We start from the raw sequence: 26,351 nt of genomic DNA on the forward strand, positions 1-26,351 counted from the left end.
CTTGTCCAGTAAACAGTACATTCAGTCTCTTGAACAGGGTTGTGACGCAGTTGTGCGAGGGGGTGGGGTGTGTGTGTGTTGGGGGAGGGGAGGGGGGGGTGGTTCTATAGCTTTTGAATAGCATAATCAACGTTGTCACTCTCCACTTTGCCTGTGCTGTTTATTTCAATAGTCAGGGGCGAAACGCATGACAGTGAAAAAAATTAAATTACGCTGCCTAGTAACTGTCAACGTTTTCTTCTTCCTAGGACCGTAGCAAAGCGTTATGGGATTGCTTTGGAAGTGAGAGGTGGAGAAAAATGATAACTTTTCCCTTAGAACATGTCCATGGAGTGGGTTCAGTTTTTTTTTTCTTTATAACATCTTTGTTTTTTCTCTCTCTCTCAGAAAGTTAAATTACACGGGGTGTCTGGGTAAGACTGACAGAAATTCTCAAAAAAACCCGAGGAACCGAGCGGCGTGATCGGTTGACTCAGAAAGCAACACTTGTTCCTATTTTAGCAAATCCTAATTTTTGACTCCTAATTACAGTGTGTGAACAGAAGAACGGGTTCCATGCAGAATCAGATCCAGACTCCTCAAGGCCAAGCACCTTTACGCTTGCTTTGTGAACATGACTATTGTATAAAGAGACCCGAAGAAATAAAACTGAACTGAGTTGAACTGAAAGAGAAAACATGGCAAGACAAGGCAGTGTGATCTTTTGAACTTTTGAACTTTTGAACTGAATGATTTTCCAGATTATTTGTAATAATAACAGATATGATACAACCTTCACCTCAAAGTCCTCACAGATATCATATAATGTACATAGCTTGCATGGGAAAACCTGGGGAAAAAATAAGCAAAGTTAAGCCACAAGAAAACAACATCACAGCGGCCTTTTGTTTTTCTCTTTTTTTTGTTTTTTTTTTTTTCCTTTTTTTTTTTGGTTTAAATCTCTGTGATTTTTGTATTTCTGTGTCATCCAACAAACAACATTATGTTGACAGTAAAAGATATAAGAGCTTGCAGCACACACACACACACACACACACACACATACACACACGCGCACACACACACACACAAAACATATACACAAGCAAGGAATGCCAGGACCTTAATTTCTCAACTGTAGTCAAAGAAAAAAAAAGAAAAAGTAGATTAATCTTTCATTTATCTTTTTTGTTACGAACACTCATGGTAAATAGTACTTTAGTGCCTGAAATTTGAATTCCAATCACATGTGTGATGATAATAGGAATAATATGGTAATATTCTCACAGATAATAATACTCTTGGGAAATCTGAAATTCCCTGAATTAGACTGATAATCAGTAATAAAGTCTAGAGAAGGATAACTGTTTACAGTTGGGGTCATTCAAGGCCCTTTGACATTCCAGTGCTTTCCACAAATTTTAACAAACAAACAAACAAACAAACAAACAAACAAAAAACATACCAAAAACAAAACAACAAAAAAAAACTAGACAGACAAAATAAAAGTCCTCATTTCAAAATAAAAGTCAGTGAGATGTGCTTCTCCTTGCCACGAGTGCATTGATTTAAGGCACAAGCACTTCTCTCCTCTTTGAACAGAGTAGGTGCATCGGTTCAGTCCCAGTTCAAACAGAGTCTGTGACGGGGGGGGGATCACCTGCGACAAGCGTCCTGATTGGATGCGACATTCGTCTTCGTTGTTCTAATGGGTTGAAGAGTGTGCTGTTGACGTTTCATCAACTGTCAAAGAAAGTAACTGACGAGCGACAAAGCCAAACGACACACAACCTGATACTTCTTTGAAAAGAAAAAAGGCCTTGAAATCAAATTCACTTAAGGTAACGGACCAAGCAGATGCGATATTGATATGGCTCATTGTTTTCCAAAAAAACAAAAAAAAAAAGGGAATTCATCTATTATTATTTCTATTTTTAAAAAAATGGGTGAAAAATATGCTGCTTCAAAACTAAAGGCTGAGAATCAAAGGACAACGGTAACACTCGTTCATTCATTCTTATTTACACCACTGGATGCCCGTTTTTTCTTTTCTTTAGCTTTCTTTCAAATACTGCTTCTCCTCTTTTTTTTTCCCCCGAAGTAAACCAGACTTCAAACCTGAGCCTTCATTTTGTGACATAAAATATGACCATCGTGAGGGTGTTTATTATTAAAATATTACAGGTCTCTCAGACAAACTCCACATTTTTGGATGCAGGGGAAAATACAAAATGCAAGTGAAAATTGGCTTCAACCAACTTTCCCATTTCTTTAGGTTGTTCTCTTTTTTTGTTGTGAAAACTTGACACTCCCCCCCCCCCTTTTTCACAACAATTTGGACTATCCAATTCTTTGACTTATTAGTAGTCCTCACTGCCTCCCCATTGGATGACAGTTCTGCCAATCCAGGATGAGTGTCCTCCAACGCATCCAACCGCCTCTTCTTTTCACAGGCCGGTTTACAGGCGTCGCCATGGAAAGGGTCCTACGCCATTCCCCGTTGATGCTAGGAGACGCTGAAGTGCAATGGTGGTGAGATAACTGGCTCTGGCGAAATTGATCGGTTGTGTACTTTGCGATGCCAAAACTAGTCAGTGGTAACACAGAAACTGGAGCGTGCGACCTCGGCGGGTGGGTTGCGTCGTAATTTCCTGCCCATTTGAAACCCATTTTAAAAAACAACCAGGAATTTTTCAGAGAAAAACAATGAGCCTTGGTTATGAATCAGATTAAAACAACAACAACAACAACACCAAAAAAACAAAACGAAGAAAAAAAAAAACAAAACAAAACGAAAAGGGAAACTGACAACCAAATTTGGACGAGTGGTAGCCAGCGGAGAAAGTCAGGATGTACTAGGTCAATTCCACTGATCACCCCTGAAGTCTCTTGCTCTGACATTGTCTTACGGACAGAAAGATTTCACTCAGAGTGTCTCTTTAGTAGATCTCCAGAACGTCTGTTCCGCAGAGGGGACGGATTCTTAGTGTGTGTATGCTAGCGTTTGCACACGTGTGTGTGTGTGTGTGTGTGTGTGTGTGTGTGTGTGTGTGTGTGTGTGCGAGTGTTTGGTTGCGTGTCTTTTAGAGGCAGACGTTGTTGCTGACCTGACAGGTAGAACCTGTTCCGGCCTGGGATAAGAAGAGTTTCCCATTGGGGCACACACAGATCTCAAACACTGGTTGTCTTGTCCCTGTTGGGGAGGCTTTCCCCTCCGGCAGTCGCAGAAGCTTGATTGTCTTGGCATCCAGAGTGATCTGGAACAAAGAGGAACCGCAGGAACCCAAAATAAGCTCTTTTTTTTTTGGTTTGTTTCGTTTTTCAATATCTCTCTCATCTATACACAAGTAAACACACACACAATCACACACACAATCACACACAATCACACATACACACACACACAGACTGAGCAAAGTTTCAGTTTGCAGTCGATTGTTAATGAAAATTTTATACAATCAACCATATTTTGACAAATGGAGTATGACTCAGCTACAGTCTCCCAGAACTCTCTTCGCTGTGCTAAAATGAACTTTAACGTTTCTAACTGTCCAAAAAAAGTTTTTGTTTGTGTTTGGTTTTTTTGGAAAGTTTAAATAATGCCTAGTGAAGTTCCTCTACCGAAACCAAAGATTATTACCGGTAAAAAGGCATCGATTTATCGTCAGAATCCATCCATATCGCAACAGAACAGATTTCACATCAGCCCAGGTTGTTCCGCATTGAGCCACACACACACACACACACACACACACACACACACACACACACTTATTGGAGTCTTATTTCACTCCACCTCCCCATTGTCCAGAGAGTTTTTGTTAGTGTGACCAGTGAAGAGGAGAGCAGTGCTTGAGCAGTAAAATAGTGGAGGAGGAGTCATTATTGGAGGCCTAAGGGATGCATATTCATCAAAACCACCTCGGAAAGATTTTTTCTTTTTTTTTCCTTTTTTTTTTTTAACCCAAAGGTCTCACCTAACCTTTGCAGACAGCTGCTGCCGAGCAACAATCCAAGTCTTTGGGAAGTGCTAGTGCTGCAAATATCTAATTTGCAGAGTTAGAACCTTAGGGCAGTGGGGGACTGTAGCGGTGACTCAACCCCCCCACCCCCACAGCCCGTCACATAGGCGGTGTAGGCGAATGCCAGGGGTGCCGTCCATCCATAGGGACACCCCAAATGAGGGAGGAAAAAAAAAAAATTCAAAATTTCTAACTTTTACTATTTATTACTAATACTGTGTTCTTAGATCATAGGGTGCGGCAAGGCCTTTTATGACAGCTTTTGAACTCTCATCACTGATACAGTCATTGGACCACAGCCGTTAACGAATAAGCAGCCTGCCTCGTCCGTTCGCCCTGCTTGTAATAGTCAATTAAATGCTTTTCCTTTTCCATCCCCTTTTGTAAATAACAGCATTTTCATTACTTTGCATTTTCATTACTGATTAGTCTTATATGTATAGCAAACAGCATGCATCATGTGTCATGTGCTCATTCCGTCACCAAATACTCCTCTGTATACTGTACATAGTGTTCTTTGGATATTTTTATATATTTTTTGTGCTTTCCTTTATCTCCACTTTCTTATACCCTGTGTTTATTTGATAAACAGCGTTCAGAGTGGAAGGCAAAGTAAGAATTTCATTGTACGGGGAAACCAGTTTTGATTGTACATATGCCAATACAGACTTTGACTTTGCCTTGACTTTGACATTGAATACATGTTTTGTACATGAATGCCAGGTGTAATTACTCTTGCTGTTCGTGTTTAGAATGTTATAGGTTATAAGGTGGCATAGCAGTTTCTGTGTGAGTGGACGAACACAATGATCGGTGGTGGAATTGCCTTCGATGCAAAGGGGCTCCAGCTAAAATCTTGCCTAGGGCACCACATTGGTCAGGGCCGGCTCTGGTAACAAGAATGACAAATGAACTTCTTAAGGCCACGACGGTGATTTAAAAACAAAAAAAGAAAAAGTCCAGGAAGGGTGGAGAGTCACCAGAACAATATTGGCAGTTATCACTAACAATGTCTGTGGAACAAGTTGTTCAGACCTTAAAAAAAAAAAACACTGAATGTATTGAATGTGCTTCATTTTTGTTCTTCTGCTAAACATTCATTTGAAGCCTTCCTTGTGAGTTTGAATCAGCAGCTAATTTAATAAATTTGGATTATTGAAAAATTATTAAAAAATTGATTAGCCTATTGAAAGTTTCATGACCCCAAAAAGATAAATCTTGCATCTCTTCTTAAAACAAAAGTTTTGAATTATACAACCCGCCACATTCAATATTTAGTCCTTTCGGTATCTTTGATGTACTGTGCTAGTGCTGTTGAATTCTCATCTAAATATTAATGCATCAGAAGATGTCTCGGTGAACATGAAGTTAGCACATGCTAATGAACCCACACGGTAACCAATAGTATTCACAGGGTTTTCAAAAAACATTGATCTGATTGGCTACTCACCGGGAGAATAAAGAACATTGGTTAAAGGGTCTCACCTCTCCGTCGTTTGACTTCAGACGCAGGTCACTTCGACATGTAGCTTGGATGTCTCCAGCTTCTGCGAGGATGTGCACCCCCTTAGGAGCCTCCATGAAGAGGGCACGCGTGGGGGATTCCAGCCTACGAAAAAAAAAAAACGAAAGAGCAGCACTCAAACGTGAGTCGAGCACCGGTGACGTTTTTAAAGATGACGATGCTGAACTTGACTCTCCGTTGAAGGAGTCTTCAGAGAGAGAGAGAGAAGATTGCTTGAGTTAGAAACCTAAAGGAACTGAATATCGGCACCGTTACGACGATCATACGATCAGCAGGTGTCATTTCACAAACTTGGTTTGAAACCATATCGAAGAACAAACGATGAAAAGAGAAGGAAAGGAAAAGAAAAAAAAAAAAGGTGGATTCACAGAGTGTGCACACAGATCAGACACCACCTGACAATCTTCAAGAATAAGCAAAGGAGAACTATGATATTCCTTGGGGAAGAAGGAAAGACAGATGAGAAAGTCTGAAGGGATTTTTTTGTAGGGGAGACAGTCATTGGAAGCCACATCATGTCCTCCCATATTTCATGTCAAGGTGTCTAACAGAAGATACACTCACCCGAAGGCCTCTTTTTTTTTTTTTTTTTAATCTGAGTTAGAGTAGAGGATATTAGGTGAGGGACATGCTGTAATCTTATGGTGCTTAAGGTGAATTTTCATTTATAAACTTGGGGAAATAAAACACTTTGGATGTCTACATATCATAATTCATGGTTTTGGGAGGCTGCGCTGACGGAGCGATTTTTCCGGTGGGGGGGGGGGCATGGCTATTATGTAAATGATGTCTGAAGGGCAAAAAATTGTTATATTATTTAACGGTTTTATTGACGCGTTTTTCTTTCAGAGCATACGAGATCACTTCCATGCATAAATCATCTCATGCTGGACAGTAATTTACATATCAAGCACTGGAGGTAGGTGAAGTCTGGGCTGCCACAAGGTTTTTTATCAGCCGCTGCTGTGTCCATGCATGTCAGCCAATGATTGTTGAGGAGGGTTGGGCATCGGGGTGGGCGTGGCCATGGAATTAGCTAGCGGTACCTCCCGAAGTGTTTCGTCCTATTGAGAACGTGCGCTGAAAGGGGCGCATTCGGGCAATGCAGAGGAACCGTAAGGCGAACGCTGCGGCGTCGTGCAAAGGCCGTAATATCGTTCGTCAGTGAACGCGCTCTCTCTTCTCAATCGGACTCCCCGCGGTCACCACGTTTTCATTCTCGCCCAGCTCCATCGCTCCAGGTTAAATAAATCAAAAGGTCTGCTGCTGATGAGCGGATAAATTGAATCGGGAGTTGGTGCTTGGCTACAGGGTGGGTAAAAAAACCCAAAAAAAAACGTCAAGTAGGTCCTCGGGATCCGAAGAGGGTTAATGCTTGTCTTGACCGTAATAATAATGATGATGATGTTATTACAGACTAAAAATGAAGGCCCTATCTGTGGTCAGACCACTAACGGGGAGGGAGGTTAAACATTGTACTGTTGTTTTGTATTGTATTGTACCGCGTTGTGTCTGTATGAAGCCGTTATACTTTTTGCGTATAGGCAGCGACCGGGCTGAGCTTCATCCAAATTTTCTCGTGTTTCGTATTTTCCATCGAAGTACCTGGGGCCAAATGCCTCCGGAGCATATGTACGTGGAATAAGAGACAGCTGTTTCTCTCCTTATCTTTGTCCTTTTTCCAAACTAGAAAAGGAGTAAGAATGCGTTTATGGTGTTTCTAGAACCTGCAGCACCGTTCCATTAACCGCGCTCGCTTCTGAACAGGCTGCCAACGCGCTAATGTTTTATTATTGCGATGGTAATTACCTATAAGAAAGACATCGGTGAACGCTCTCCAAACAGACAGAAGTATCACGACATGCGGAAGATGTAAAAACAACCCAAAATTGATTTTTTTTTTTTTTGGGTTCTTTTTTGTTATGAGAGAAGATTCATGGTCCCATTAATGTGGTTCTTGATAAATGTGTTCCATGTGAAAGTTAAGATTGGTACATTTACCCAGTGGAAGGAGACCAAAGATGTCTAAACAGTTTAATGAAGACAGACTCGACACACTGGCAGGCAAACTGGGCTCCATAAGAGGACTCAATTAAGGAGGGATTTCGAGAAGACAACAAGACATTGTGATATGTTGATGTGGACACAACGACTGCCGAGTTTCCACTGATGAAGTACAATTGCCTAATTTAAGAGCCGTTCTTCAAACGTGGCAAAAAAAAAAAAAACCCTCCAAAAAAACAAAACAAAAAAACAAAACAAAACCAAAAACAAACAAACAGGAAAAATGAATGAACGTCATTAGTTTGATGTAACGTAAGACTTTCCCCTCGTTATTCTAAAATTTCTGAATCAGTCGCCGACCCCTTTTGAATTTCAAGTGATGTCGGCATCTGTTAGCTATCCATATTCAGATGGAACTGAAGGGGTTTTTTTTTTTTGGTTGTTGTTATGCAGATGCTGTTTAATATATTAAAAAAAGAGAGAGAAGCAGATTCAAACAGTGTGACGTTACTGCAGGACGCCAGCGATCGAGAGCAGCAGACAGTCCGCTAATCTGACAAAAAATAGACAACAATCCAAATTGATCCCTTCAAGGGAAAACACACACACACACTCACACTCACACTCACACACACACACACACACACACACACACACAATGAAGATGATCTGCATCCGTTTAGGAGTGAAGAAAAGCACCACCCTCCCTCCACCCATTCTCTCCCTTGCCACTCAGAGAGAGATGTGTGTGTGTGTGTGTATGTGTGTGTGTGTGTGTGGCAGAGTGAGAGAGGGAGAGAGAGAGAGAGAGAGAGAGAGGCCTGTCATCTGACACTAAGGGGGGATTAGAAATTTCCAAAGGGAGGTACACGTGAAATAAATCGCATAATTGCTCTGTTTTTGGGTGACTTAAGTATTTCTTTCCTGCTAAGAGCAAAAGGGAATCTCTGAGCGTGACGTTAAATATCATACAGCCGCACCAAAGATCACATGACCCCCGACTGTGGGTCTGTGATTGGTTGGCATCCGGAGATTTCCAGTGCAAATGTATGTACATTTTTAACAAGACACGCCATTATTTCAACCTTTTTGCAATGCTTCCTAACGACTGGCCGAATCTGAATTGCCAATGGTGTGAATGTCACCAAACAACTCTATTCATTTGTAATTCAAACAACAAACCAAACAACATTGCAAATACGCTCTACATCCATATTATTCATGAGACAATGGCTTGTGTATGCTGTCTGAAGAGAAAAGACAACAACACAAGAACACAAACCAAAAAAAAAAAGATACAAAACAGACTAAAAATCAACATTGATGCCTTCTCTCACCCCCTCTGTCGAAAAAGACCTCAAATTCTGTCTTTGACTATGTTTTCTTTTTTTTTTCTTTTTTCCATATTTCCCTGAGTGCAGACTAATTCCCATTTTTAGGAACGCTTCCATCTGCTGCCCGTTCGTTTGCATTTGCTGCGCGTTCATTCGGGACGTAATGAAAGGACTACGGGGGGTGGGGGGGGGGTTTCGGCATGACCTCCGCAGCGAACGCTGTGTCCGCCCAATTACGTTCATAAACGCGAGCGTCCGAGGGACTCCTGGACCGTGTTCAACCTGGTCTCGAGCAATGACCCTCATTTGCACAGTCATTGGAGGAGGGGAGGGGGTGGGGTTGGGGGAAGGGGGGGGTGCTGGAGGGTGAGGGTGGGGTGCTTTTCTTCCTTCCCAGAGTGCTGCAGGCACGGCGCTTCATTTAACGATCACAAATTGTCCTCAAGCATTCGCCACTAAACGTGGACCTGCTGTAGCAGGTCGAGATGCACCGCTGAGGGTGGGGGGGGGGGGGACCTTTAAACTCCGCCCCCCCCCGTTGCCATGCCGCATTTACTCTGTAAAGTATGTTTTTCAAACGTTGAAAGTTCTCTCCCACTCTCTCTTTCACTCTCTCTCTCCCCCTCCCTCTCTTCAAACTAGCTTTGCCTTCCCTCCTATATGTATGGACTTCTGGTTTCTCTGAGGTTGTTCTCTGAGGTTGTTCAACTCAGAGTCAGTCTCTAAACTGCAATAGCTCTTGGCATTACGGGAAGTCTCCCTAGATGAGGTAACAGGAAGCGTCCTGTTTTATTTGGATTGCTATCTTAGACAGTTTACAGATACTCGGATTGTCTATAGCATATCCAGTGAAGGTCAAGTGAAGGTCAAGTGTTAGTGTTAGGGTTAAGGCCAAGGTTAAGGTTAGGGTTAAGGTCAAGATTAGGATTTGGGTGTATGGTTAGAGTGAATTTGGGGTTAAACTGTCATAGTTAGGGTTAGAGTAACCGTGTTGGCTAGTGTTAGGATTGGGTGAAGATCATCGTGAATACTCAGTGAGTTAGTTTAACAGTGAGCACAATGTAAAAGTGTTACCAGAGAAAACTGCTAAGGGGATGACAACGTAGCCAGATGAGAAGGATAAGAGCCGTGAAGAAAGAGGTGGAACCCTTTCAAATAGCCACCTGCCGGAGGTTTTTCTCCCCACCGCACCCACACTCCCCAATTCCTTTTTAAAGACAAGATTGAATTTTGTTTATGGCTGAATGGAAACGCTGCCATAAGAAAATAACGAGTGAGTGAAACCAACCAACTTTCATATTCGGCTTGTCAGTTTGTTTCAATGTAAGAAAAACAGCATGTCTTACAACCAGCAATTATAGGAAGCCAAACGACGGGCGTCAGTCAGCACAATTTACGCCTTTTTTTGGGGGGGTTGGGGGGGGGGGGGCTATTTGGGGAAGAAAAGAAAAAAAAACTCCTTTGATGACTGGCAACTCCTGAACTCAAGTCACCAAGACAGAGAAAAAAAAAGTCCTTCACGTCCGTACGTGACGTCGCTCAAAAGCTTGGAAAATGACTCATGATGTTTCTCTATCATTTCAGAAACAAAACAAAACAAACAAATAAATAAATAAATAAGGGAGAACTTTTTCATTTGTCTCCAGACTCATTTTTGATTTGGTCCATGTATATTTTTTTTGCCGGTGTTTTATGACTCAGGCGCTGAGCCGGGAGCGAGGACGACCACACGTCTGGCCCTTTAGTGCTTTACTCTGAGGTAAAAACCAATATCCTTATCATTTTTTTGTTTCCTTTTTTGTTTTGGTCGCAAAAAGCTGAAAGCAAGATTTCAGACTGACTAGCAAAACCCCCGGAGTTAGACTGTCGGAATTTGGGTCTTCGTTCTCGACGTCGAGAATTCTCGTCGTTCTTTAGATTCAAAAGGGGCTAAAGAAGAAAAGGGCTTTGTGTTGTTATGCGGAGCAGCTATTCTTCAGGAGGTGTTTTTCTGTCTGTCTGTCTGTCTGTCAGTCAGTCATTCATTTGGACAAGACGCTGTGTGTAAATGTGTGTGTGATAAACAGGATTTTATCTTTTGTGTACACAATCACAGCCTAGCTGCTAAAAGAAGTGCAGAGTAAGAGGCTTCCAGCTGCTTCTGCTGAGGCTGAAAACTGTCACCTTGATTGATGGGTGTCAGAACATGGCCCCCCCACCTACACCTAACTCACACAAACACACACACACACACACACACACGCATATCCAAACAGCCAAGTGATCTGCCAGTACAGCAAGGCCTGTTATTACCAGGACAAGTTTCTGTCAGCAGAATGGCCAAGGTGGAAGAGAGCTCTGTGTGTGTGTGTGTGTGTGTGAGTGTGTGAGTGTGTCCATTTTTGCATGTGCCTGTGTGTGTGTGTCCAATTGCTCTTGTGTGTGTGTGTGTGTGTCCATTTGCACCTGTGTGTGTGTGTGTGTGTGTGTACATTTGTTCCTGTGTGTGTGTGTGTGTGTGTGTCCATTTGTACCTGTGTGTGTGTGTGTGTGTGTGTGTGTCCGCCCTCTGGGGCCCGTTTTCTCCCTCATTATTTGTCACTTAATGTCCGTTTGCTGCCATATCTCTCTTCACCACCCCCCCCCTCACATCTCACCCCCTCCCACTCTTTCCTCTCTCTTTCTCTCTCTCTCTCTCTCTCTCTCTCTGCGCTCTGCTATTGGCAGAGTGGTTTGCGTGTTTGTTCTAGTTAATGAGGCTCCGCTTTAATTAGTTTTTGATGAGCATCCTGATATCGATCCGGAAACGGCGTTCGGCGTCCAAAAGGAGGCGCGGCCAACGGCGGGGCAGACTCATTGATCCTCATTTGTCTGTAATCTACACGACGAGCATCTACACTCCGCTCACTCCTCGTTTTAATGGGCCGGAGACCCATCCAAATAAAGAAATAAACAAATAAATAAAATCAAAAAGGAAAAAAAAAAAGGAAAAGAAAAAAACCTTCTTTTTACTGGTCTGAGAGGACTTTTTTTTTTTCTTTTTTTATTTCACTTCGAGTTGTGTTTGGTGCAGGTGAGGGAGAGATACGGTCATGCTCTCCTCTGTCACAAAGAAAAGGCTAAAAAAAAAAAAACCCTGCACTTTAATTGAACATAATTGGACAAAAGCTTTCAGAGCTAATGGTAAGGTCTTGCATCTGTGTGGGGTGGAGGGCTACACACGAAATAAGTGACATGAACTTTCAGAGAAGAAAAATGGAATAAAAAAAGAAGAAAAAAAGAAAGAAGAAAAAAAAGAAAGAGGGAGGGTCGCGTTTAGAGCCGAGGAAAGAACACGCGCGTGGCGTGACTGTCTCTCCCTGACACGGAGTGCATTGTAAAGCGTTCCACTCGACAACTATCGTAAAGAGGACTTCCCAAGCTCATCCAGACACTGTAAAACCTTCACTTCTATATTCTCATAAATAGGATAGGACAGGTTGCCATACGTGATTCCGGAGCGTCGACGCCCCCGATTGAAAGGTTGCCCTCTTCCGACGTGGAACATTCACTTCATATCCGTGAGTGGTTGTTCAGTCACCAATAAACCGTTATGATGGTTGCTATGCAGTGTGTGTCAAATATTAATGCTGAGCGCGCACACGTGAAATGTGTGTGTGTGTGTGTGTTTTTTCTAACCCACGTCCTTGGTTTTTGTGTGGCTGTGTTTTGTTTTTTGTTTTTGTGTTTTTTAGTATAGAAGGCGATCTGGAACCTGTCAGGGTGTGGGTTTGAGTGACATGTTTTAAAAGGCAATAATACAAAGAATCTCCTCCCTTCTTCCATTTCATCTGACAGGACAGGATTTATGGAAATGCTACATAATCCTCTGTCAACCTCGCAATGAAACAGAGAGAGAGAGAAAGAGAGAGAGAGAGAGAGAGAGAAACTAAACTTTGGACGAATGGAATCCTGTCCTGATGCTGCCCCGCCTCCTACTTTTATTCTTTTCTTTTCTTTTTTTTCTTTTCCTTTCTTTCTTTCTTTTTCGGTGAAGTACGACAGAGACCCGTTTAATGGCGATGCGTCTCGGGAGATGTTCTTCAGGCAATTACTGGCCACTGGTCTCCACAGGGGGAAAATCATGATCGAACAGTAATCATCTCTCTGAGCGCAGCGCAAATGGGGGAACTGGCTGTGCCTTCACTTCAGTCCTCCGACGAATGGCTTGTTTAGAATTTTCCAGAGGATATGTTCTTCTGCGGCTACACTTATATTATCGAAAACGGCTCAGGCACCTGATTATAGTTCATATACAACACGGCCAAGGGGTGAAACAATAAAACAAACAAACAGAAAGATGCATATTGCACTCGAACGAGTACATCCATGAGGACAATGGAAAAGACAAAAGAAAAAAATGATTAGTAGGTGCCTGTTCCACATATTGGTTCACAAGCCGATATGTCAGCTTTGCATTTGCATTATGACGGGTTCACGAAACCATACCTTAATACAGATGATGTAACCTAGTTTCTGTTTGTTTGTGCCTGTTTGTTGTTTTTTTTTAAGCCCTCATGAATGTGTATAAAATGCTTCTGACAGTTGGAACGCTTGGTTCTCAAAGCTCGTTCAGACAGCTCGTTTACATCCCGTGCGACGCAACGCCGAAGAGGTTTCCGACGTGGTCTTCCGAAGCGGGCAGTGTTTTCTTCATTAACGAACGCAAATCAATCATCACTTCTGACAGTAGTCTGTCTGTTTAACATCACCGTTCTCCTGTAAAGCGTAACCTTTCGTTAAGTAAGTTTAGCCTGTGGAATCAAATGTTATCTTCATCTTCCTCGGTATTTGTTTGATCGAAGCGTTTATAGCCGCACATGTTTCCGCGTATGACGGGGCCTCGTTGTGAAAACGAGAAAGCTCGTTAATGTCTCGGCGACAGGGTAACCCCCAAAAAAAAGAAAGGGGAAAAAAAAAAAAATCTTACCTCAGTTCCTTGAAGGGCTCTGCTCTGACGTGCGGAGTCTCCACGGAGCTGCTGAACACTGCTCCCTCTGCGCCTGTAATCGGAGAACAGATCACACGGACCCTTAACCACAGTCAGCTGCCCACCCCCCCCCACACACACCCCCCCCCCCCCCCCACTCCCAACACCACCGCGCCCCGGTCCCGCACCACAAAAAAAATCAATGCACATAATCTCAGAATCTCTCAAGTTACAGTAGCGATCGATACCTAACGTCTCACACCCCCTCCCCCCAACCCCAAACCCCCCACCCCCCCCGCTTGCGCCCTTATAGATTCGGCCCTAAAGTACAGCGATAGCCCTTTTTTCTCCCCCCCCCAGGGGTAGACTGCTCCAAAGTAAACCTTTAACACACGTGGGTTATGGGTAAATACATCAAAAATCAGGATCAATGGAATCCTTGAATAAATGTGTTACTGTACACACTTCGGCGAAAAAAAACCTGTAAGGGCGAGAAAACGGGCAGGGTGGAGTGGGGGGGGGGGGGGGGGGGGGGGGGGGGCTTGGGGAAGAGCGGTGGAGGATACATTTTTTCGATGGCCCCGTACTGTGAAATGACTGCGTAAGGGAAAATCAAGGGGAGGGAAATGGTTTTTTTTTTTTTTTTTATGTTCACTCGACACATTTTGTGTTAAAATATTACCAGCGCTAATAATGATAAAGACACCATTGGGAGGCAAAGAGTGGCAGCAATTCAAAACTTTCTGGACACCAAGTTTGGGGAAAAGAAAAAAAAAAGAATAGAAAGAAAGAAAGAAAAAAAACTGTAAGGAAACAAAAAAGAAAGACGGAAAGAAAGTAAGAAAAGACCATTATTCAGCTGTAGCCTGGAGAAAAGCTGAGTTTCTCTATGCAGTATATTTACTGCTCCGCCTTTTTCTACAGGGACGGGGAACCAGTGTGGTACGGATATCGCTTCTCTTCTCCGTGGTGTTTTTTTTTTTTTTTATTTTATTATTATTATTTTTATTTTGTAAATTACAGCCTGCGAGGGAAAGAAATCCAACAGAGTAGTATGGAAACGGCAGAGTGGAGATCATGCGGGAATGATCATTTTTAGCATAATGTTAGCCGCGGGCGGGGAAGGTTCATTCCAGTTAATGTAAACATACTGGCTTATATCCAAGGAGTGTGTGTGTGTGTTATGGGGGGGGGGGTCCGGGAGGAGGCGGTGGAGGGGTGGTCTCAACTTGATTTTAAAATTGCTTCCCAGCCCTGGTGATGGAGACCACCTACCTCTGCAGGTTTTAAAACTCTCCCTCCTCTAACACACCTGATTCAGCTCATCTCAGCCAATGATTCAACCTCTGAATCAGCTGAATCAGGTGTGGCTGAACAGGGAGGGAGACCTTAAATTTGCACTGAGCTGTGGGACCTCCCGCGAGCTGGATTGGAAAGCACTGGTTTAGAGAAGGCAGCACTGGGTGGGAAGTTGCATCTATGGTTCTGACTGAGATAGAATATGCTGGGGCCAACGCAATGACCGGGCCATGGACACACAGACAGGTGCATGCAAACACACACACACACACACACGTGTTGTATGGACACGCGGATGCTAATGCCTGAACAAACATGTCCACAAACACGTGTGCACATCGGTGAGTGTGCACATGTCCTAATGTTAAGTTGGATGACTGAATATATTCAGCCAAGCTTCATGAACAAAACATACAAACTCTCTCTCTCTCACACACACACAAACACAGACAGACACACACTCTCACACACAGAACTTAACACAAATCAAATCATTCACCTGGATGACTGAACTTATACATTCAACCAAGCTCCATAAACAAACATACAGTCTCTCCCTCTCTCTTTTACACATACACACACACACACAACTTATTACACTACAAATACAGCAGAGTATTCTGCAAATCCTAGATTAAAGTGTAAAAAAAGAGAGTACACGACTGTACCAACATCGACAAACACACATGATCCCCACATTACTGTGTAATGTCGAGGCCTGTACAGAATTTCAGCGAATAAACCACACAGTGAAATGTGTTTGTTTCCAAAGTTAACGATAAGATCTGTCCTCATAACCCGTGTCCTAGCTGATAGCATCGCTTGTTTGTTACAGACGAAGGACAACAAACGGCATGAATATTCAGATATGGATGGCTTTCATGAGCGAGCGGCGGGCAGGCGGGGGCGTCCCAACGGGGGGAAAATTTATTGGACCCTTGCACACCCAACCAAGGACGATACAAACACCCTCCGCTGGTGGAGTGGAGCCTTCCCCTTTTTTCATTTTTACAGCCACGAAAGAGGCTCAGAGAGAAAAAAATCACACACACACACATATATATATATGTGTGTGTGTGTGTGTGTGTGTGTGTGTGTGTATATATAAATTTATGTATATGTTTATTTAACAAATTGTTTGGTAGTTTTGGTTTTCCACTTATTTCTTATTCTCAGACGGATGGAGTAGCCAAGAGGAGTGTAACTACATAATCTGTCCCTGGTGCTGTAGATAGCCTCCGCTCTCTGGGTACTGAGCTGAATGCTGATGGTTTTTTTCTTTTGAGCACCAGTTAAGCATCATTCATAAATGGCAAAGTAATTAGGAAAAGAGCAAAAACTCTCCCTGTGGTTTAACTCTCCAAACCACACTCTCTCCAAAAAAAAGGGAAAAAAAAAAGAGGTTTCCTTATTTAAATTGTACCTCACAACACTGGACTCCTGCTGTCTGGACAGTGAATACTGCCAACCGATCCGAAACAAACGAACTAAAATATAACTAACTAGCTCAGAGAAACAAACAAACAAATAAATAAAGAAATACACACATAAAACTGAACTTTTTGTGCTTCAACATCATCCATTTGTTGTTAAAACTCGTTTTTTTTTTTTTTTCTGCACATCGATTGCACAGGCTCGCTGCAAGCGTTGCCAACACGGAGAATCCACTGTGGAAAAATGGCCGTTTACTCTCAGGCGAACACGCCACACCCCCCCAACACCGCAAACAACCTCTCAATTTCCGAGTGTGTCATCGCACGCCGACAAAGAGAAGGACACCCCACAGGGGGGGATACAAGGAGTGATGTCAAACCCATAGTGTTTCGAAAAAAGAACCTTCTCCGGGGTTTCTATGGATGGAACAAAATGACACATCTGAGTTAAAAAGAGTTCACATAAAAGGGCATTCTCCACAGCACTGTGTGTTCAGTGACGCCGACGAACGATCTAGTCTGGAGAGAAGCCATTCGACTTGGCTTTCAAGTGTGGAGAACATAAGTGGCTTTGAAACGCACCGTGGGGCGTAGTCACGTCTAATGATGCCACGTGTAACTTACTGACGGCACTGAGAAGATTCTTCTGTTGTTGCGAGGAAAGCCGAGCCGTCGTAAAAAAAAAAAAGGCTAATTTGCGGTCTTGCCGCTTGAGGAACCGTCCCCGTGTTCCGCGGTGTGTTGGCGCCGGCGCTGTGTTAAGCTCTCTGCCCATGAAGAAACTTTCACAACTTAGAACGATGGCCAGTCGGGAAGAAAAGTCAGCTCATGTGGACTAAAATGGAGGCAAAATCCAGCCCGAGAGAGAGAGAGAGAGAGAGAGAGAGAGAAAGACAGATTGAAACAGAGACTAGAGAGAGAGAGAGAGAGAGAGAGAGAACATAGGGGGTGAAGACTAATTAAGAGAGAGAGAGAGAGAACGAAAATGAGACAGACTAGACAGAACCGTTTCATATCTGTAAATTTCTCTTTCATTTTGTCATTTAGTTCAGATGTTGTCTGATCTGACATGATATTACAGTCCTACACAGGCAATCTGAGCATCACTTACTTCATGAAATATGCCTGTTCTCTGTGATTCCTTCACCACTGCTGCCTGATTATGTTATGTTAGTAGAGAAATCCATCATTGTAAAGGAGGAGGTGCATCATCTCTGACCTGGGATCAGTAGTTGAACCTCATTTATGATAGTGAAGTATAAGGAGAGAGTATAGACAACTGACTGCAGTACTGGTATTAGAGGCAAAAAAACCCCAAAAAGCAGTAAACGGTGGTCTGTGTGGTTCACTGAATTACCTTATCCAATAATTGTTCAGAAAAGTATTTCAGCCCCCCCCCCCATTACTTCCTTTTAAGCTTGATCTCTCGCTCCCCCCTCAACAGATCAATAGACCCACTATGGCATGATGGACCTTGTCTGAGCTCCATATTTCCGAACAAATAAGCACCCCCCCACACACACACCCTCCCTTCTCTTTTTCTCTCTCTCTCTAAGAAGAAAAAGAAAAAAAAAAGGAGCCAGCGTTTCCACCGTGACATCCTGTAATGTGACCAGCGATAAATGACCATAAACAGATCGAGCAAGAGAGCGCGAGATCGATAAAGCCATTCAAGTCTTTATTTTAATTCCTTCGCAGTTGTTTCCCCAGCCGAAATTAATACGTCAATGCGTTTCCATTACTTTCGAAGCTGCATTCACCTTTACCCCTGCCAAATCTCTTTTCTCTCTCTCTCTCTCTCTCTCTCTCTCTCTCTTTTTCTCTCTCTCTGTGCTGATCAATCACAATGTTATGGGGTCGAATGCCGACACGCAAAAGCAGGGCACAATGATCGGAGACCTAATAAAGATTCACTCAGCGAGCCGAGCGGGACGAAAACAAAGGCGCAGAAAACGACAGTGGACGAGGCTAATGTTTCCCCAGACGGGTACGTTCCGTTTTATTTTGCCTTACTTGCGTATGTATTACTAAAAATTACTTTTGGGCAGGCAGACCTTGCCTGGGAGCCGGACCGTCGCCCTGGTAATCGATACTAATGAATACGTATCTCGTTTCCTAACGACGCTCACCTCCTCCCTGGTTTTTTTGTTTGTTTGTTTTTTTTCCGCCTTGTTTTCTTCTCTGGCTCCTCTAACGCTGTGGGCTCTGGACACCGTGCCGGCTTTGAATACACAGTTTCGCCAGTTCTAGGTCTCGGAACCTCAAACACCAAGTTTCTGCTCCCTCAACCCTCTCAGATGTATTCTTCATTAGGGTCAACAGAAAAAAAAATGGCTCCAACGTGTTCTCCTAACGCATGTTCTGTACTCTTTGGAAAGTGTCCTATACATTTTGTGCGGCCTCTAAGATTTGTCTTCATGTCCACGAGCTTCCCCTTTGAACTGACTCCTTCCCCACAGCTGGAGTCGCTCGGTGTCAAGACGAATGAACGAACTATCCTCATCGAACGAGTTGAAAAGTTGGTGATTTAAATCTGAAATCTCCATTTTCTCCGTAGCGCCGCTGAGGAAAAATCACGCAGCGAAACATAACGAATTAAGTCCCGAAACTCAAGCTACTCAAACAGAGCCACTGCATTGTTATTCAAGAGAGGGAAAAAAATGCCAGAATAACACACAGCCAGTGTAGTTTTTTTTTCTTTTTCCATAAAGTGAAGACAGATAAGGCCAATTTCAGTTTAATGTAATAGGAGTAGGAATGGCTTTCTGCAAGGGAAATCCATCCTTTTCTATACAACCGCAAGCTACAAACCAGCAGTGTTTTAAACAGCCCACAGAATGAATGTATAGTTGTATTAATAATAGAGTCCTGATATGATTTGATAAACTGTAATGAGAGCTTTGACTTTGAACCTTACAACTGGAAGCTATTTAACTCCTCTAATCTTCTATTCTTTTCTCGTCTTTGTCTCAGTGATAATATCTTCTTCTCCTTCAACTCCGAGCAGCGTGAGACCTCATTTGGAGATATTCCAGAGTCATGGTAGCGCGTACATTCCTTTTCTCTCGCTAAATTGTGTGAGTGTGGGTGTACGTATGCGTGTGTGTGTGTGTGTGTGTGTGTGTGAGAGAGAGAGAGATAAGACAGAGAAATTTCATATAAATCATTTAGACTAGTCTAGATCGGGAGACATATATGAAGAATTGCAGTCTTTTGACACGCGGTCGTTTGCCCCCTCCACCGACCTCCACACCCTCGTCCCACGTCAGCGCTAACGCTGGTCAACGTGTGTGTGTGTGTGTGTTCCACGGAGCATAATGCACAGCGCGGCCTGAACACAACAAGAGCGTCCAATTAAATTAATGGAAGTGACGTTACAACGGCCATTAACGGCGTAGCGGAGTTAAAAGGCGCCCAGAGACTCGACGCTGTGCAAGGCCGGAGAAAGAAATAAATAAATAAAAAGATGTCCGCTCGCTCGGTGGTCAACGAGGAGTAATTTAGCCGGGCACAAAAAAAAAAAAGAAAAAAAGAGACAAACTTTACCGGGGAAAAGGCTCGGAGGAGCTTTTGGCTCGGAGAGTGACGGCTTGTCCGCGGAAAGAGGGATGCACTTTGACACGTCAGGGAATGATCACCGAGACCCAGGGTACAAGACGGACCGTTAGAGACTCAAAGCAACAAGATGTTTCTTGCTTCAATAAAATGTGTTAAAAATAAAAAAGAAGAAGCAGAAGAAAGAAAGAAAGAAAGAAAGAAAACACAAGCAAGCCCTGGTGACGTTGTGAATGTAACAGGGAATAATTCTGTGTCGACTGTAGGCTATCTTCTTTCAGGAGACGGGCGGTGAATTCACAGCTCACATGAAATTTAGGATGTTGTTGAATTAGAGAGAGCACTGGAACATTTTAGGATTTCTCCATCCACCCAAAAAACGGTGCTTTGACCATTTTGTTTAGCCCAGTAACACATGCTAAACTGTCCAGGGAGGTGATTCCTGTGAGGCCGGACTGAAAGGTGGCTGATTAGTGATGAGAGAGTGCTAGCCTAGCTCATTATGCTGAAGGCAAGGCTGGACTAAATTTACTACCACACACGGACCATGAATATGTTTTCGTTTTTTACATGTCGTCTGGAAGAACGCATTCACTGAGAGAAGAAGTATGTGTGTTCTGGTTACACAAACACATGAGTGTACACGAATAGGCAAACACACACTCTTTCTCTCTCTCTCTCACTCACACACACACACACACACACACACACTCACTCACTCTCACCCACAAATAAAGATAACATCATACTCTGCAATGAGACCATTTGTCATGGCGGCAGTGATGGTGGATCCACACAGAGTGTGTGTGTGTGTGTTTCTGCTGTGAAGACAACGAGCTTGCGTGGGGGTTAATCCTCGTGCCCTGCAGCGACTGAGGAAATGTGATCACACTGATGTGTACGGGCGTCTATTTGTCCTTGAACTGACCTTGGATGTGAATTGCTCCCATCCACCATCTATGGGAGGAGATTAGAGTTTGTTTACGAGGTTTGCCTTGTGTTTTAAGAAGAATTATGGTGCTATAACTTACGCACACGAGCAGTTTTGGAGAAAAGAAAGCATTCCCTTATGAAAAGGCTTAAATATTTTAATTATGTTTAAATATTTTAAACAACCATATATTTTATCCATCGGGTCTGTGGTATTTAAGTCATACAAGTCTAGCTTTTGGAGGTAATAAATGTCTAAGAAATGATCATCTATTGCCTGGCTGGTCTTTAGACTTGTGTCCTGTTGTCACTGGGATGCTGGTCCAATCATCTAGACGATACAGACCCATGGCTAACACTCATAGAACTTAGAAATGGGCCAGAGAGAGAATTACATTTGTACATTTACAGATTAATATCTGATTTTCCTATCTGTTTGTTGCAAATCCTATCTTATACGTATTGGTCAATAGCCATGTGCAAGGATAAATACTGCCCCCACCCCCCACACCCCCTCCGATATATTTCCACCAACCTCCTCTTGGCAGCGAAAAACGTGCCAAGGGAAAAAAAAGTGTCAAGATATATCATCGTCTAAGACGAGAGTAGTAAGTCGGTAATCAAGAGAGTTGACAACTCTGTCACTTTGAATTTCCACTGGTCTCAAACACAGCCAGTAAGTCACTGTGGCTGTCAGAGGAGACAGGAAATGCCCCTGGTTCAAAATCTAATTTAGGTTGTGTGTCTAGGAAGCAGTGGATTGATTTTTTTAGCAAGGATGGAAGAAAATGGCGCGGACATGCTAGGTGTAGCGCAGACCCCCAAAAACATAATTCAGCCGCTTTTATGGGCCCTTCTTCATTCACTGACTGTGGTCGTCCGACAGGAATCCAATCCAACCGCCCGGCGTACCGCATTTCCCGTCCGATCACGACGACACCGCGGAGAACGAGATTCCCCCCCCCCCCCCCCGTCTTTCTTCTCGTGATCATTTGTCTGTTTATTAGTTAAAAGACTCCAGATAAAACTGATTATCGATAGAGTCTGCAGAAATACCGGTGAAAGGCGCGATCCACGAAGAACGCTTATAATTGAAAATAGTTCCAATGTCTAATGAACACAGATCATGTTCAATGATCAATACTGGCTTCACTGGTAAAACCCAAGGCCTGAACAAAAACAGGAGCAATCAGACAGCCACTCCATGTATTTCCCTGGCAGTGAGTAAAAAGACCGTAATCGTTCACTTTTAAAGCGAAGACGGGCGGTGAGCCGCACCTTTTCAAAATATTCAAAGAATGCGATGACTGTTTATTGATCTGCTGTTTTTCGAGGGTCAACACAATTAAGTGATTGTTCCTCCTTCATGTTTTCAGTGGTACCACCCAAACTGTTCACATAATCAAGCTAGCTGATTACAATTTGTGACTCAACCGCCCCCCCCCCCCCCCCCCCCCCCAGGAGAATGGTTTTAACAACCATACTAACCGGTGGCTTTGCCTTAATAGCAGAGCAGATGGTAGGTTATATATAACGCAGCAGAATCCATGAATTACATGCCTGGAGAGAGCACCAACATTACAAGCGATGAATGATAAATTATTCAACGCCAGGCTAAAGGCTTGTTTACAAACATCTTGCCGATATTAATAACCTGCATGATTTTAAGCTGTCATGAAAACATGTCCAGGTTCCAAGGTACAGGATTGTCTAAGGAGTTATGGTACGTCAAGGGACAAGAAACAAACAAACAAACACACACACACACAAACACACAGAGAAGAACAGAAGAAGAACAGTGAGGGCGTTTCCTTAGAGATGCTAACACTGGAATGACCTTCCCTGTCTGAGTCCCTTTGGACTGCGGTCTTTCTTTCTGGAGTAGGTTATTCATGAGGCAGGGAGAATAACTTCGCTCACTAAGGTACGCACCAGATGTGCTGAAAACTGACTTTTTGTTCTTTCGGTCAATAACCTTTTCCTCGCCCCTTCTCGAATAATCCTGGGGGCGAACGCCAAAGCGGCGTTTGAAATATAACGAGTCCACGTCATTCTCATTCTCAATGTTACAAATCAGTAACATCTTAAAATCAATATCACTGTCACAGCCTGCACCTTGTTTTGGACTTTTGTTTTGAAATGTCTTGTGCTCTTGTTCTGTGTCTGTCTCCGCGCCTCACCTGATTCTGTTTATTCTATTTATTACCCTCGTTTTTCCCTTGTTAATTTGTACCAATCATGTTTCCCCAGTTTGGTTCTACTTTTGTATTTAAGCCCTCGTGTTTGACCCGTCCCTTGTCTATTGTTCTCTGTGTTCATTTGAAGATGCTGTTTGTACCCAGTTTTGTTTCCTGTTTATTTATCTACTTTTGTAAGTAAAGTCCTCCTTTTTTGTTACCACCATCACTGTGTCTTGCGTTTGGGTCCAGCTCCACTGCACGCCTGACAATCTCCCACAATAAGCGACAGGCAAGATGGCCAATTCCATGTTCCATGGTTTTTTTTTTTTGGTTTTTTTTTTACAAAAACAAACCATCATATGTTTGTTCTGAGAGGTTATTATTTCTTTTTTTTTCATTTTTGGTCAAAACAACACATGTTGCACACATGCCTCAGAGTGCGCCGTAGACGCGTCAAGCCGAGAAGATGAGAAGTTGAAGAAATATCATTATATTATTTCCAGTCTTCCAAAACTACTGGCAGTTTGTGATGATGCGATATTATTGGTTTTCATCAGGAACTGTGGCCACCCAGAGAGCTGATGATACAAAAAGAAAGAAAAATGGTTTTTGCCAAGGTTCATTGTCATTATTATTAAATGTGGCATTGAATTCAAATTAGCTTCCACTGCTAATTTGAGTCAATGTGATGTAATTGAGGTGAATCAATGAGCTTTAATTATAATTAGTGCAAGGAAAAAAAAAAAAAAACCCAACTGGTAATATCATTATCCTGGGGACTTTTTTTTTTTCTTCTTGCTAATTGTAACTGTGGTGGAAAGTTCTGGAGAGAGACACACAGCAAGAAGTGTCATACTGTATTTCCTGAAATTTCCCGTCACTGGTAATTTTAATTACCAAGGCGAAGACATTACCTCGCGTCATCTCCATGTCTGAAAATTAATTGCGTTTCCCCCATTGTTTTCCTAAGTGATCTATTACATTGCTTTGTCTCTCCTGCAGGCAGCAGGCCTTGCTGATGTGGGGTTTGGCCAAGTCAGGGGTTGGCGGTTTTTTGTCTTAAAGAGGCGGCCGTGTGTGTGTGTGTGTTCTTTTTTTGTTCTCTCCATCACAACACTGACACACTCAGTCCAGCTAATCAAGGTCCCCAAGGCGCCCCCCAAAAGAGTGTTCAAATTTGCAACAAAATTCCACATAATTGCTCTCTGGGATGAAAATGAACCAACCTCAGCTCTGTTTCCTGTCAGAAAATCCACTGTCTGCTATTGGTATCACTATGAGTGTAAAATAGTCTTTTATTTTTAATATCTATGGCCATGTCTCCAGAAATGTCACATTGCTCAAGCACAAGGCTGGCGATTTTGCCCCCCCAGACCACAGCAGTTGGTATTTTGTTCTAGTGAGGCACTAAACAAGCTAAGAGTTCCTGCAATAAAGATTTTCCTGTAGTATTCCACCACTCCACAAGGGGGCGTAACATTTTAATCAGCCGCTAAGTTTTAAAACTAATTTTAGCCCTTTGCTCAAACCGATGACCTTGTCTCAAATTTAAAATGTAGTGGTGTAGTAGAAGACAGTGGAGCATGAATAAGTGGTGTTTTTCAGAGAGATGGGAATATGAATACACACACACACACACACAGACACATGTTTGTCTTGTCTGTGGCTGTGTTGACAGAGTATAAGAGTATAATATTTGTTTTCCTTATGGTACAAAAAAATGCAACTTCTCTCTGTATAAGTTACCAGGGAAAAGAGCAAGGTTATTAAACCTGAAAACTAACCTACCAACACCACAAAGCCCTTTCCTGAAGTGCTCACACCTTCAGGAGAATGCTACCAAAGGTGGTTTCAATGGTTTTCACTTCAATGGTTTTCACATTGACATCCATATATATGTCAGTGTTACTTATTGGGCTGTAATTTCATAGAAACATAACCATTACCAACTATGTGTAAGATATATTAAGAATTTCTTTGCATCTGATTCTGTGCATTATATTTGTCAAAATGTACTCTCTTCTTTTTTCCAAATTTCCTCCCTTTACAGTTTTTTATCATACTTTTTTTTTTGTAATGTCAGTTACCTACAGTATTTTAAGTCCCCCATCATGACTGAACTCACACCTTTCACAATACGGACATACCATTTTTTCCCCCTTTGCTATTGTAATAATTATTTTATTTATTTATCTTCATAGTTTGGTCCTTGACTCACTTCTCAGAAAAAAAACATTTGGATGCCCCTTGCTCTGGCACTATGTAAGGAGTTTGCTATAAAAATTTAAAATGGCATCCTGAATCTAGTGCTCAAACAAATCGCTTCACTCCCTTGAACAGTTGTCTTTTAAAAATTAATGGAGAAATTCACTTCAAACAAGTCGAATGATAAACAAACAAAAAAAAAACCCAAATCCTGAGGCATCATTCTTCTCTTTTACTCACGATTTGGTTTGAAATGTGTTTTCGTTTGGGATTTTCCTTCGTTTTTGTTTTTTGTTTTTTTTTCTGAACAAACTCTCGCCATTTCGATTGTCTTTCCTGCCATCAAAGGACACAAACATTTACTGTCTTGACACAAATTAAATTTGTCTCTCTTCAGTCACTCTGCTTTCTTTTTCTCTCTTTTCTTCTTCTGTTGCAAAACGCTTTGGAACTCAAACGGAAGGGCTTGGATTCGGTTTGAAACACGCTTCTCTCCGACGACACTCGTACCTGACAGAAACACGGAGGACAGGCTGTTTTGAAGCAGCAGTTCTGTTGGAACTAAAGAATTCAAAACCTGTCTCATGCATGTGCTTTAAATTTCACACTAATCTCGTTGAATGGACGTCCAGGCGAGCGAAATTTTCACCGCTCTGACTATTCGGATCCGCCTGCGTTGGGTTTTTTTTTCCCCCCAAACTGTCGTCTCTCGTATTCAGAATTTCCGTCGGATATGTGCGGAGACCAATAACAGTTATATAACAGTTAACAGTTTCCCCAACCATCTGTTGGAGTTTTACATGTCCTGTAAGAGCAGGGAAAGATGAGACCACAGTTTTAACTGGGAGTGTGTGTTTGTCTGGACTAGGATTGTGATTAGCTCCACAATACGAAAACTAGGGGATGAACTGACCAGTGTCTCCTGCATAGATTAAAG

General features: G+C 42.7%; 1 protein-coding gene across 1 annotated transcript in view; it reads right to left on the minus strand.

The window, feature by feature from the left end:
• Nucleotides 1-3,036: 3,036 nt before the first annotated feature.
• The window catches only part of sgcd (sarcoglycan, delta (dystrophin-associated glycoprotein)), a 45,470-nt gene continuing 22,155 nt past the window's right edge, over nucleotides 3,037-26,351 (minus strand). Inside the window, exons 5-7 of the mRNA XM_030793808.1 lie at nucleotides 13,813-13,885; nucleotides 5,487-5,610; nucleotides 3,037-3,236 (exon numbers count right to left, since the gene is read on the minus strand). Of these exons, the coding sequence (XP_030649668.1) occupies nucleotides 3,063-3,236; nucleotides 5,487-5,610; nucleotides 13,813-13,885 (371 nt within the window). The 3' untranslated portion in view covers nucleotides 3,037-3,062. The remainder of the gene's footprint in view (nucleotides 3,237-5,486; nucleotides 5,611-13,812; nucleotides 13,886-26,351) is intronic.

Source organism: Chanos chanos, chromosome 16, assembly GCF_902362185.1.
Source record: "Chanos chanos chromosome 16, fChaCha1.1, whole genome shotgun sequence".
In the NCBI taxonomy this organism is placed as follows: Eukaryota; Metazoa; Chordata; class Actinopteri; order Gonorynchiformes; family Chanidae; genus Chanos; species Chanos chanos.